This window comes from Talpa occidentalis, unplaced genomic scaffold (assembly GCF_014898055.3).
Source record: "Talpa occidentalis isolate TD23 unplaced genomic scaffold, MPIMG_talOcc4v2.1 talOcc4.1998, whole genome shotgun sequence".
NCBI classification, from domain to species: Eukaryota; Metazoa; Chordata; class Mammalia; order Eulipotyphla; family Talpidae; genus Talpa; species Talpa occidentalis.
Window position 1 is genome coordinate 764 of NW_023602071.1, and position 14,166 is coordinate 14,929.

General features: G+C 43.4%; 1 protein-coding gene across 1 annotated transcript; it reads right to left on the minus strand.

The window, feature by feature from the left end:
- Positions 1 to 793: 793 nt before the first annotated feature.
- LOC119251021 (tumor necrosis factor alpha-induced protein 3-like) lies at positions 794 to 12,854 on the minus strand. The gene is given in 10 exon segments (XM_037518531.2): positions 794 to 2,473; positions 3,180 to 3,361; positions 3,987 to 4,906; positions 6,109 to 6,129; positions 6,131 to 6,287; positions 7,131 to 7,301; positions 7,438 to 7,530; positions 7,533 to 7,584; positions 8,233 to 8,423; positions 12,023 to 12,854. Coding segments are annotated over 10 exon segments (2,358 nt in total). The 5' UTR covers positions 12,318 to 12,854; the 3' UTR covers positions 794 to 2,197.
- Between the last annotated feature and the right edge of the window lie 1,312 nt (positions 12,855 to 14,166).

Sequence of the window (14,166 nt, forward strand, 5' to 3'; positions counted from 1 at the left end):
CTCCTTCCTTTCTCTCGTCTCCTTCCTTGTTTTTTCTTGTCTTGCTTTATGGAGGCTTAGGGCAGAAACCTTTGGGGGAGTAAAAGTACTAGCATCTCACTGGAACAGGCAAGCCATCCCCAATCCCATCTGGGGCTTGGTGTCCTCACTCTTCAAACAGACACCCAACTTTCATGCTGCTGTTATTTTTATGATGTTCTCTCACTACCCATGGGTGAGAGGTGCAGCCACTGCCAGGTCAGCAACAAAATAAGGTTGTTTGAGAAGTGTGGTCTTAATAGTTAGGTTTTTCCATTCACTATTTGTAAATAGGAAACATTAAAATTTGTTCTTAAATAATTTATTTAATATTATTTTTTGTGAAAAGTTACATTTTGGGAAAACTTGAAGAAATTCAACCGTAGGTAAACAGTATTCTGTAAGGAACAACTACATGTGCAAATTTCAAATGCTTTCTAAAGTATAAATAAAATCATTTTTTCACATTAAGAATGAAAGTATTGATACACACAAAATAGTAAAATAACAACTTTAAGGAAACTAGATGAAAACACTGAAGTTTATTTGAATTTTTAGAGCTAGATTATAAAGATGGATGATAGGGAAAAGGATTCAAGGCGCTGTGAGTGGAAACATGTCAGCTAATGTGGTAAAGGTGATGGACTTAGAGATGGCAAATACCTTCAGGGCCGAGTCCAGCCCACAAAAAGAAAATGGCAGCCTTTACCTCTGGGGACAGTACGTTTCCCTTCCCTTCCTTCCTTTTTTTCCGCCCCCTCCCCCACCCCTCCCCTCCCCCAGAAAAAGTATGACAGTCACACAAAGCACAGAAGAGAAAATGCAGGCCAAAGACAGAAATAAATTTCCTCTCACTTACGGTGACAGGATTTTGCACATCCCAATGCTACGTGCCATGGACACTGGGCACTGCCCAGCACCCCAGGACGCCACATCAGCACAGCAAGTAAAACAGTGACAAAAGTCACATCTTTTTCTGTGACTTTCTCTAATTTTATCCCTGCCCCTTCCCAGTCTTAGCACTAAGGAGGTAGGATACTCAGAGGAGATTACATATCACAGAAAGCAGTTTCTTATTAATGGCCACAAGTGGTTCTGGCCAAAGTTTCATTAAGAAGAAGCATGAGATGTTAATGAATCTACTAGTGATGAAATTCCTTCTTGCCTATGGAAGGCAACCAAAGGCCATCCAAGAGGCGGATTCTCCCAATGGCAGGGACTCACCTGATTCCATAACATCTCCCAAAGCAACTATATGCCAGCCTAAGAAGATACCAGAATGTTTTCTACAAAGCAGAAGAAACATCTTCATTTAAATATTTAAGTTTGCAATAAAATAAATAAAGTTTATATAATACAACAAGGCAGCTGGTTGAGTTCATACAAACTGTATGTTGCCCAACAACAACCAGAAAATAGGTTATTATTATCTTCCTACTTCTAGGGCAGCATTTTAACATCATAAAAAAATTCCCTCATACATAAGGGATATTTATGCACACCTTAGTTCAAGCTAGCCTCTTTAGAAGTGAAGGCAGGTCTAACCAAGAGTCACAGATCTCATTAAAATGTTCTGATTTTAAAAGGTGCATATTTTAAAGAGCAGCTTGTTTGCTTTTTAAGCTTGTGCAGTCTCAGCAGCCTCAGAATCACAGTGCATGATGGTTCTGTTTCTGCCGTGTCCATGGGAAAGGAATCAGGCAGTTTGGGAAAAACCACTAACTTCTGAAACTCCGAAGATGTCCATTTTCCCTGAGCTTCCAACTTGTGGCAGCCGGCTGAGGATTGAGCATCACCTCTGAGAAACACGAAGGATGGCAGGTACAAGGGCTCTGGGTTCCCAGCCCACCTGACAGGTGTGTCTTTTCCCTTTTCTCAAAAGACGATGAGGCAGTCGTGGCAGGCACGCTACGTCCATAAAGTTCCCAGCCTTCTGCTTGGTAGGAGAGGGGGAGCACCGGCTGTAGGCTGACACCATCCATTGCCAGTCTCAAGCTCTGCTCTCAGGCCACTTGGGACTATCCCCTGGTCACCATGTCCAGGGCCATGATGAAGAGCTCATCCTTTTCTCCCTGGCTCAAAGACACCCTCCAGCCCAACGGTGGCATCCAAGTGTTAGAGTATAGCACCACATAGGCTAATGCCTCCAGGCCCCACTTCGCCGGGGCTGGCCCACCTGCTAGCCGTACATCTGCTTGAACTGAAAGCACTCGTTGCAGTAGCCGTTACACCTGGTGTTGCCGAAGTGATCGCAGGCAGGGGCCCGGCAGCGCTGTTTGGGAGGCTCTTCGGTGGGGACAGGCTCACCCCGGTGGCCCCCTGGGCCCACCCGCTGGCACTCCATGCAGAGTTCCTCGTTGCGGCAGGCCAGGATGTTCTTGCAGGAGGCCCGGGCGCATTTGGGCCTGGAGGTGTTCTGTGCAGCCCGAGGCAGGTCTCTAAGTTGGCTGTATCTCTGAGTGGAAAAAGGGAGACATATCAGTCACGATTCTCAGAGCAGAGTATGTCATCTCATCTGACAGCATGAAGTTCACAAAGAGCTGGGTGGTGAAAAATACTTGCCTGACCAAGGGCAGGAGAGTTTCAGGAGCATGAGGAGCATGAGGTCTGCAAGGACTTTCTCCCAAACCCAGTAAAAGCAGACAAGGTCTGGGGGAGGCCCAGCGGAATCACCCATCCTAACAGACCTGTAAACATTGGCCCAGCTTGCCTCTCTGTGCATTACTAATAGATAGGTTTCCCCACTGTTCTGTTAATAGTAAGAGAGGCATCTATGAACCAAAGTTTGCTGTTTTTAAGGTGCCATCAAGTGGAGGCACCTGAGATGCTCTGCATTCTCCTTCTCGTGATACAGGATTATTTAAGAAAATCGTCTGGCCACTTAGGTGCCTCTGCTTCTACCACAAATCCAAGAAGTCTCTGATGTTTTAAAAGGCTTTAGTCTCTGGCTGATTTCATTTGTCTTTTGCAATGAATTCCCAAGTATCCTCAGGCCATGACAATCAACAGCAGCTGTTGTACTTCCAACCCTGGAGACTACAGTGACTTCCCCAGGTTCTTCCCCAGAACTTGGCAGGGAGGAAAGTCTGCTAATCAGTGTTAGAAACCGCTCCAGCAAAGAGCTGCCCACAGGAGAGGGGAAATACCCTAAAATGTCTTACCAGTTTCTCTTCAGTCCTTTTTGCTTCAAGAAATCTCTGATTCTGGGCTTCAATGAAACACTTCTGACAGTATCCTTCAAACACAGTGCTTCCCAGGCTGCCGCACTCCCTCCCCAGGCAGGGCACCATGTTTGGGAACCTGGGGGCTGTCAGGCTGGCTGTCCCAGAAGCAGTGACAAAGCCTAGAAGAGAGTGGATGCAAGTCAGTACCATAGAAGGGCCCCAGGAGATACAGACAGTGGCATTAGAGGGAGGAAACGAGGTTCCAGCCACGGATTAGGCCAGTCTTCACATCTTCATGTGATACTCTTCCATAAATCCAGCAAAATATAAAACAGGAAGACTAATTACTGAAACAACTCTGGCTTCACAAATCTCTCTCCCTGGAAAATACCACGCTGGAACATCACAGTAACAAAACAGGCCTAAACTGTCTGTTCTTGTGAATTAGAGATTTCCAAAACGTCAAATGTTTTCTTATACTGACCATGGAGACATCCCTTTCTCCAGCAACAGATCTCCAGGTTTTGAGAGCTGTGGTAGCCTAGTACAAACTCATCCTGATTAATGCCAGATACTGAATGACCTCCCAGGAAAACACTCCCATGACCTCTGTCTACCTGGGTGTGAGGATATGCTATTTTGTGCTCTTTACTGCCATGTGTGTCCGGCACGGTCACTGTCCCTCTGTGCAAATCACATTCTACAGACTGTCTAGAGGGGGCTCTTTTATTGAAATTTAGGAAGAAAACCCTCTTTAAATGGGAGTCTTGAAACAGGGGTTAGGAAACCAATGGTTTCACTCACGTTTATTTTCTCTGTATTCGATGAAACACAGTGTGCAGAAGCCCTGGTTTTCTGGAGTCCCAAAATACATGCAGCCGGCTTTTCTGCATTTGCTCGTCCCTTTCCGGTCCCCAGGAGTCCGTGCGGCCTGAGAGAGGCAGCCAGAGGAGGCCTCGTTCCCAGTTCTGTGGCAAGAATGTGGGGAGGGGCTCTGGATAAGCTGTGAGGGGTCCGACTTGGACCTCTGGTGGCAGGAGGGGGGAATGCTGGAGCTGAGGTTGGAGGAGGGCTCGGCCTTAGTCCTTTTGAAGCAAGTACTGCAGATTCCATTAAAAGTCCTTGTGACATCCTGGAGGCAGGCTTGGCACTTACCAGGATGCAACTGCCTCGTGTTGTCTGAGTTGCGGCTGGAATTGAGTTGCCGGGCATTGTGGCAGCGCTCACAGAATCCATTGTGCTGCACGTTCAGTGTGAAGGGACAGCCAGGGCTCCTGCACTTCATGGCTGTGGTCTCACTGAACAGGAAAAGGCTGGGTGCAGTTGGTGGGGCCGAATGAGGACCCCCAGTGGGCTCCTCAGGGTTCCAGGCCAAGGGCTCGTAGGCCTCACCCCGAGCGGCCCCAAGTGCCAAGCCAGGCAGCGCCTCCGGGCCAGGCTTGGCATTCACCTTTGTGGATTTGTTTTGGTTCTTTTTCCGTCTCTCTGAGCACTCGTGGCACAAAGGCTGGGTGTTCACTGACATGAAGAAAGGACAGTTGGGAGTTTCACATTTTACGTCCATGAGGGAAAGCTGGGGAACGGAGGGTTCCAAAGGATTCAGAGCACGCGTCTCTCTTCGCCCCGGTTCGTTGTTTTCCTGCCACTTCTTGTACTCGTGCTGGACAAGTTCAAAGTAGTCATCTACCAGGTTTATTTCTTTTGGTAAGTTAGCTTCATCCAACCTAAAGATCAAAAGGAAAAATGTGAGACTATACACACACACACACGATTTTGCATCATTACCACATCAGGCAAACTCTTAGAATGTGGATCATGCAATAATTTTATAACTACTCACTGAAATGATAAAGAGTTTATAGCTCATATAACATAGGCTAATACATTTGCTTACATGTTTTAGATGAAAATAATGTAAGTTCATCTGCTAAGAAGACTTGTTCTTTTCAGTATCCCAGTCTCACTGAATCCACCTTGATCCTCCTCCACATTATAGATAATTCTAAAGAAAAGGCTACTCTGGCACTGTCTCTGTATCTTATTACTTGATCCGTCTTTTGAAAAGACATTTTCACTTTCTACCTTCTCAGAGATCCAAATTCTAGTAAAAGACTGCTCAGGGTGTTCATTGGGGACAAGAGTACTTTGTGGTATAAACTATGTTGGAATGTTGTGTTCTGTATTTTGCTGTTTTTATTTTTAAGCTTGTGCCTGGTCTCTAGGATCATTAACTACCAGGTGCAGTAACTAAGAGGCAGATGCACCCAGAGGTGCTATCTATTTACTTTGAACTCTCTGTAATTTGTTAACCTCCACTTTGAGAAACTGATTCTCTTGTGCCTTTCTGGTGCATTCCAAGTTATAAGAAACAGCCATCTCTTTAACATGAAACCAGCATCTAAAATTGAGACCTCTGTGTGAACTGTGCTCTGGATCTCTCCTCCCCTTTCCAGGTGGCAAAACCCTGTGACTGCCACACAAACACCTTCTCTAATTCAATCTGTGTCTGACATGTCTGCCCTTACCAAGAAACCAGGAGAAAAAGCTTCTGTGTCCAAGAATTTACATATGTTGGTCTAGCACTAGGGCAACTGAAAACAAAACAAAACAAACAAACAAAAAACAACTCTCCTAGATGCAAACACGCTTTCGTAAAGCTATCATGCTGACTCTCAGCACCCAGATGTGCAGGGAACTCATCATAGATGAATTACTTGCTGCCATTCACAGGCGGAGTCAGGCTTGGCTAAAGTAAAGGCTTCTCAAGCTTGTGCATGAGCCTCTGAAATTGGTTCAGATCAGAGGGAATTGGCTTCAACTAACTTTGCTGTGGAGCTCTGGTGTGGCAATAGCTTATGTGCTGAAATCAAAACAGTTAAAGCGACAAAGGAGTGACAAAGGATAGAGCTAAAAATAAACTGCTTACTTTGCAGCATTGATCAAATGTGGTGCCATGTTCCCAGCCTGGGACGGGGATTTCTATCACTGTCAAGTACTCCTTTAAGAGCTTTTCCTTCATCTCATTCTCAGGATCTGTTAAAAAGTGAACTTTAAAGTCTTCAAATCGCCCTCGGTCTTTGTTAACAAGTGGAACGGCTCGGATTTCTGAGGGAAAAAAGTAACAAACACGTAAGCAAAATATTCTTCTAATAAAAAATAATATGTGAGGCCATATATAATGGTTAACTTTTGAAAACACGGAAAGAATACAATTAAAGAATGGAAGCATCTTATTTAGCCATACTCAAGCTCAAATGGGGAAAAGAGCTGCACTGAGTTGTAAAAATAAAATGCACTATTTCCAGGAAGCCCAGAGAATATTCATCAGCCAGAGGCAGCAGATCTTGTAATTATATTCCCACATCTTAGAATCAGATCAAGCTGAGTATGAATGCTGACTGAGCTGATATAAAGTGCGGGACCCTCTGGCAAGTTCTCTGTACTTCAACTGCTCATGTGTAAAATAAGGCTGCCCACAATTACATCCCACAAGGATGAAATAACATATCTAAAGCACTCAGGAGCACCATGCATCCTGCATATTAAGCTATTACAATATGAGCTAACATTTACCTGCTCTGTGCCAGGCACTGTATTAAGGGCTTGATGTGTCTTCCTTTGTCATATATAATACTGAGGGTATATATGTAATATATGTATATATTATCTGAATACACACACACACACACATTTCTTCCACTCACAATTATTGGCTGAAAATACTTTCCAAGCCATATATAAAAGATAGGAGAGTATTATGATTACTGCTATTGCACACTCATTGCTAACCACGTAAATGACAGGATACTATATATGTAAATGAAATAATGACTTAAATCATACTATTTCAATAAAGAGCAAAAGAGCAGACTGTGATGCTTAGTGGGAACCAGGTAGACCAGTAGCTAACAGAGGGCACAGATATGAATTGGTTTTCAGTTTTCTCACCAGCACCACTGTCCTTCAGAGTCACCAGAGGCACAAAGTGTTGGCTGTCATAGCCGAGGACGATGGGGTATCTGTAGCACTCCTGGGCAGGCCAGTGGAGAGGCAAGTAAATCCCGCCCACCTTCAATGGAGCGATATTTGAACCCGATTCCAAACTTCTCAGCATTTTGTCTGCTTAAGGCAAGAGAAATCATTAGGACTTCTATCAAATTCCATTTAGCTACAGTACCTGTAATTTTAGTAACATGGGTTTTTCAAAAGCTTAACATTAAATTTGAAAGGCACTTAAATAAGACAAATATCTCACCTGAAATTACAATAATAGGCCTTCTGAGGACGTTGCAAAGGACAAATATATGTATTTCTTCTAGGGAATTATACTGAAGTCCACTTCGGGCCACGGGGTATCTGTGGATGCCATCTTGATAAGGTTTTCCCATTCCTCAGCCCAGTTCTAAGGAGAAGAGAAGGGTTAAAGGAAACTGAATGCCTTCTGCATTAAGCAATCATTCTGACTTGGGTCTCTAATTATTCATTTCTATAACTCAGCTTATTTTCCCCCTTTCTCGAAATCATCACTCAAATGATCACCATTTTTTCCCCATTTTGATTTTCTTCCTTTACTTTTTTCCACTACAAGGCAAAGTCAAAAGTGGGGGAGGGTGGGGACAGCACCTGCTTTCAGAAAAATCCCTGATGAGGCATGATATCGATGCCCCTCATCCAAATGTACACAAAAATTTCAAACGTGTGACTGAGATCTCCCGGAAGGCTCATGACTGAGACTGAGTGGCTGACCCAGTAAAGCATATGATGAACAAGTGAACCGAAAAATAGCCAAACACCACAGGAAAGGCCCTCACCAGCAGCTCTTTTGCAAAAACAAAGCGATCCAAAGCTGAGGACCTGCTGCCCTGAAGCTTCCCAGCAGGGACAAAAGCCTCAGGTTCACCCACAGGTTTCTGGTGTTTTCTGTTGACGAGGTTTGCTAGCCAAGTTCATGTGAGCTAATACATGTTCCATGAAAGCAAGGGCCAGCCTCTGGGACTCTTTCCTTGGGGTGAAGATGTCAATAGATGCTTAATGGAGAGACAAAACATACCCGTGTATCATAGCAAAGCCCCGTTTCCACAAATTCCTGAGACTTGAGAGACTCCAGTTGCCAGCGGAATTTGAAATTGCGCGTGTCCGTCTCCTTGAGTGTGCTGAAGAGTGCCTTTCTCAGGACGAGGTCTGTGTCCTGAACACCCCACATGTACTGAGAAGCAGCATGCATGAGGCAGTTTCCATCTCCTGAGGACAGAAGGGAAGCAAATTCAAGCAAATCACAGCTATGTGATCAAGCAAAGGTTTTCATAGAGCACACTAGCCCTAATGCTAATCTAGGGGACCCAATAAGGCATGCAAGAAATGCAAACGGTTTAATGTCTTAGTCCAAAGGCCAAGGAATAACATTTCCCAAGGTGATGACAGCTTTAAGGGCAAAAAAATTCATTCTTTTCATTCTTACTTTTAATGAACAAGATCAACAGGGCACAGAGAATAAACAGGACCATGGCTCCACCCTGGCTCTGGTAACTAATATCGGTAAACTTCGGGGAAAGTGCTTAACCTTTCTGAGTAATTTTCCTTTGTAAAGTGAGGACACACGCCTCCCCGGAGGCGCAGCAGTTGAGCGCTGGATTGCGAAACTGCCCGCAGCCTCTGCAGCGCCGGTTCGATCCCCGGCTGCTCCCCGGCCACCAGAGGAGGGTCCCACATGGCGCGCAGACCTCTCCTGCCGCCCGCTGCTCCCCTCAGCAGTGTACTTCATCAATCTGCCTGCTCTGCTCTCCGCTCTGACTCTGGTGAATTCTCTTACCCTCCCGCGCTTCTGACTATACCTAGTGCTTGTATAAATAAATTAATTAATTAAAAAAAGAAATGCTTTAACCAAAAAAATTAAATAAATAAAGTGAGGACACCGGGTTATGATCTCTGACGTTAAGCCCTTTCTAACATTCCTCGATGTTCTGGCCCAGAAGCTGGTGCCACTGCTTGCTGATTCTAAAGACAGCAGGCAAGGCAACAAGCACCAAGCAGGAAGCCGGCGGGGCTTTGTGTACTAGACAGGGATGGCCGGTATGACTCAGTGCAAATGACTTGACCATTCCACTGTAGCCTTTGGGGCCTGGGAGTTTCCTCTCCTGGTTTGTAAAGTGGGATTGAGATCACCTGATTACCTACACCCGCCCACTCACCAACACCCCCCAGAAATGCTTTATGTCAACCTGCTAGTTAGCAATTACAAGACCTTTTTAAGAATTAGAGTTCTTGGACATCTAAGTTTGAAAACAATTCAGAGTTTAGAGCATTTTAAGAATTTTGCACGAAAGAACTAATTTTTATTCCATTAATGTGTTACTTCCACAGGTTAAAAGCCATAATTCAAGAGACTGCATTTTTTCCAACCTCTAAACAATAAATATTTGGGAGGGATGTTTAATATAACAAAAGTTAATCCCTTAATTTCCTTTGTAGAGAAGACAATTGTTTTTCTCAAGAAAGGTTAAACTTTTGGTGTACTGGTTAGCATTCTGGATTCTGAATCCAGCAATCATGTATTACTCTGTAAGCAGGACAATAAAGCCTTTTGAAATGTTATCCAATTGTAATTATAATCAAACTGTAAAAATACAAAACAAAAAAAACCTCCTTCCAAAATATATCCAAAGCTGGTATCCTGTCAATTTATACATGTAGAAAACAGGCTAATTAAGTATTCAAGCAAATGAACAAAAAAGATCACTCCAGCCTGGTGTCTTGGCAGAAATGTGGCAATGATTACATTCTGTTGAAATTTCCCCTTTGCAAAATCTAGAGCAAAGATAAGGCTTTTTTTCTTCTTCTTGTGCTTACTTTCAGTTCTTTATTGAGATGCACAAGTACAAAATTCCCTAAGTAACATCTGGAATTCCCCAGTGCTAAGTTATTTGACTAGCAATTGAGCAACAGTATTGTACTTTTTGTTCTGGTGTGTAGACATTTAAACTGCGAAGTGCACCCTGGACTTTCCAAGTGGGTGTGGCCAGGGTGAGCTGGAATAGGGCTACTCATTATACAAGTGAAATCGCTGCAGCCAATAGACGCTGGAATTTTTCAAACGAAGTTTCAATTTTATGCCACCTACTCCCTTCCTCATTCACAGCAGTCTCATATCCTCAAATGCAAACTTGTGAATCACCCCCTCCCCAAACAGACCACTGACCGTAGAACCCTCCTATCAGGGAAGGCTTAGGGGAAAAAAATGCTCATAAAAATCAAAGAGGAAATGTTTTTCCCCTTCACTAAATATCATGTTTTCCTTTTCCAGATTTTTATGGAATTTTCTTGAAAGTGGGGAAATAAAAAAAATTCTGAGCCTAAAAATCCCTATTTCCCAGAAAATGTTACCAATATACTGGCCTTTCAAGTGTTGTTTGTATCATGAATCCTTGACAATTTAAATGACATATCCTTGCAGAGCAAGTATTTACCATTTATATTTCTTTTTTTTTTTCTTAAGGAATTGAGCAAGTTAAACATAACATTCCAGCTAATTCTGTTAATGATAATAAGGGTTTCCTCGAGCTACCACAAGTGGCAGACTCTTCCAGGCAAATACAAAATTATACTTCTAACTCTCCCAGACTGAGTTCTCTTTTTTGGTAACAAAATGGGAGAGAGTTAAAAACCACAAACTGTCAGGAATATAAACTCCTTGATGATAACTTAACATAATTACCTACTTCCAGGCATCACTTGATTCAATGCCAAGAACAATATAAACAGCTATCCCCAGTTTTCTTTCTGTGCTTCTAAGAATTTGTGTTTCAAAAATAAAAGCAAGATATTGAGGTGATGCACAAGACACCGTAGAACCAAAACAAAACAAAACAAACCATGTCCCCGTATTCACCCCCCATTCCAAGTTACCTCAGTCAAAAATGACCAGAGTTAATGTACTAATTAGGTTAATTAACTTAATGTTCTTATCATCTCATTGTCCACAAGGATTTTCTGCACTTGGCTGTATTATTTTGATTGGGAGGGTTTAGGACTGTCACTGACCTGATAGTCCTTGAAGCCTTTAATGGACCTTGGTCAGCTATGTATTCATAATTAGCTAACGTCTATAGAGCAGAATTTTGTACCTGCATGAAATAGTATGCTTGAGTGTTTCTATGCTGTACATACTCTTGCTCAGAGGAAACAATTAAAAACAAACAGTCAAGCTTAGAACAGGAAATAGCTACTAGCGGTAAAGGGTTATTGAACAGACAGGCACAGACAGCAAGTAGGAATCCCTAAAAACAATGAAGTAGAGGTGGTCTAAAAAACTCTGTGCTAAAAAAACTCAAATATTTTCCTACTTCATAGCATCAGACCATAGGTAACTGAACCTAGACGGGAGACAACGTCCTTAATAGCCATTCACTGGTTAATCCATAAATTGCTACCAATTCAAGAAGCCATCATCCAGAAATACTAGTTCACACCACGCTTTCTTTCGAACATAAAGCCTTTAATTTATTTATTGTTAAAACCCTTTAATAGTTCCATTACTGACTAGGGAAGGGTATTTTACAGACGATTTAGCAATTGCAAGAACACACATAAATCACCCAAGGGGAGCAAGGTGTTCACAAGCACATCTCCCAAGTGTCAATACACTCTGCTCTACTATACACAACTAGAAAGGACTCTCATTAAAATCATTCTCGAAACAAACTTGCTTTTATTCCATGAGTTCCCATACCAGGCTGTCCTATACTGAGGTGTCTATGGCTTCAAGGGATTGAGTTTGGGTTCATGCTATTAAAATGGCATGAAGGGAGCAAGGGGGAGGATCCGCGAGGCAGAAGCAGTCTTACCATTGGTTTTCAGGGCCACGAGCTTCCTGACTTCCTGACACCAGTTGAGATTCTTCTGATTTTCCAGGGAGGCCTGGATGTTTCTGTCGATGAGAGCTTTGTGGATGATCTCCCTAAACTGTGGGCAAAACTGGCCAATTCTGAACATTTCCAGGGTGTATCGGTGCATGGATTTAAAATGATGAATGATTCCATTTGTAGGTTTGAAAAAATCTTCTGGAGTTCTTTCTCGTATCTTCACAGCTTTCCGCATATTGCTCAAATACAAAGCCTGAGGAAGGAGCTGCTCAGCCATTGTGCTAGAAAACACCTGAAGAGGAGGGAAAAGACCTATTCCGTTAGTCTGCCTTTGATGCTCGTCCTATATACCTGCCTGCAGGAAAGCCCAGCGTTTGATCTTGTCATTACCCTAATCTGTAGGCAAAAGATCTTAGTCACCTCTACTCCCAGGATACTAGCTGGCCCCAAAGATTAACTCACACTGGACTGTTTTAAGTTACATCACTTTTAAAGATTAGTCTAAACAAGAGAAGGAAGGCGGCAAGTGGGTACTGAGGAGGAGGGGAATAACCCGTGTTTTCAGTAAAGTTTGTCGGGGAGCCAAGCCCGTCTGTCAGCAATAGGTACTGTGCCTTCTAGGCGCCCATCTCAGGCCACTGCCACTATGGTGCTGCCACGGGATTTCAGGAGAGCTGAGCGCCAGTTTCAGGCACCAAGTAGCCATGACGAGCATAGCTCCTCCCCTAAGACCACCCACAAGCAATCCCTGCTCTCAGGCAAGTCTTTTTTTGTCTCTTTAAGCACAGTCTTCCTAAACTGGAAGACAGCAAATATCTGGGAAAAGCCCTGTAACTTTTTGCTGTCCCCTAGGCTGCTGAAGAGCATAACCTCTTTTGCCCAAAAAGAAATCTCAATAAAGAGTTTATTTATAAAAGTTATTACAGTATTTACTAAAAACTACAGCCAAAGGTTTATAATCGACCAAAAGCCTATTTCCAGCACAATGCTTTGTCATTTTGAGAGCAAACTTAGTAGTCAAGAACTAAGTTCTTTCAAAAACTTGCCAATGACCTTTACAGCATCAGAATGAAAAACAGAATAAAAAGAATAGAGCAGTAGATTCTCATCTCCAGGAGAAGACATTGGAACTCAGTTGTTTCAACTCAACTGTCAAGCAAATTGTATTATCATCTTGCAGGTACCAACACTCAGATGCATTTCCCACTGCATCTTTACCTGAAATCTTCAAATCAACTGGTGGAAGGAAATGAAATTTGGGAAGCAGACAAAGATGTTATAGCTGAGGCAAGTGAGGAAGAACTGAGGCAAAGATGAACACCTGCAACGCAGGCCAACAGGTGGAATGATGGGACCTGACACTGCGTGGGGTCTCTGCACTGCAGAATGGTGTGGAGGGAGTCAGTTCTCATCCACTGGCCACTAGGAGGATATAGCTTGCCAGACACCCTAAATTCCAAGAGGAAGATGGTTCCAGAGCACAAAGATTTTCCTTGGGAAGTTTCATAGCAACTGTTCATCCCACTCCTGCATCATACTATTGTCAGGGGAAGCCTCCAGTTGAGAAAGCAATTAAGCCTATGAGAGGGAGGCAAAGCCTAGATTCTAGGAAAGCTACTTCTAGGTAGGCAAAGCATCCTAAAGCTATAGATAAAGTTGTCTAAATTCTTGTGACACTTTCAAAGGAGGAAGTTGGGCTAGATGACTCCAAGATCGCTTGAGAGGAATTTTCTGATGGTGGTTTTGGATGGGAAATTCTTAATCTGATTGCTAGGTGAGGCCTAGGATAAATCATTCTTTGGGTCAGTCGGTAATCTCCCCTTTGATGTCATCCATCCCTGAAGGTGGAATTGGACAAAATCACAATAGAACCACAGACGCATGAAGGGACAAAAACTTGGCATGAACACGCACACGTGCACACGCATACTTCTCTGTGGCAGGGCAAAAGTCTCTTTCACAATGTCATTCATTCATTCATGCCCCACCCTCAGACAAGCAGTGCTGAACCACTGCTGAGGGTCCAGCATTGTGCTTGATGCTGTAGCTAAAAATCAAAGGTGACCTTATTCCCATCTTGAAACATGACCATTTTAGTCTGCAATTAAGGACACAGAAGTACAGGC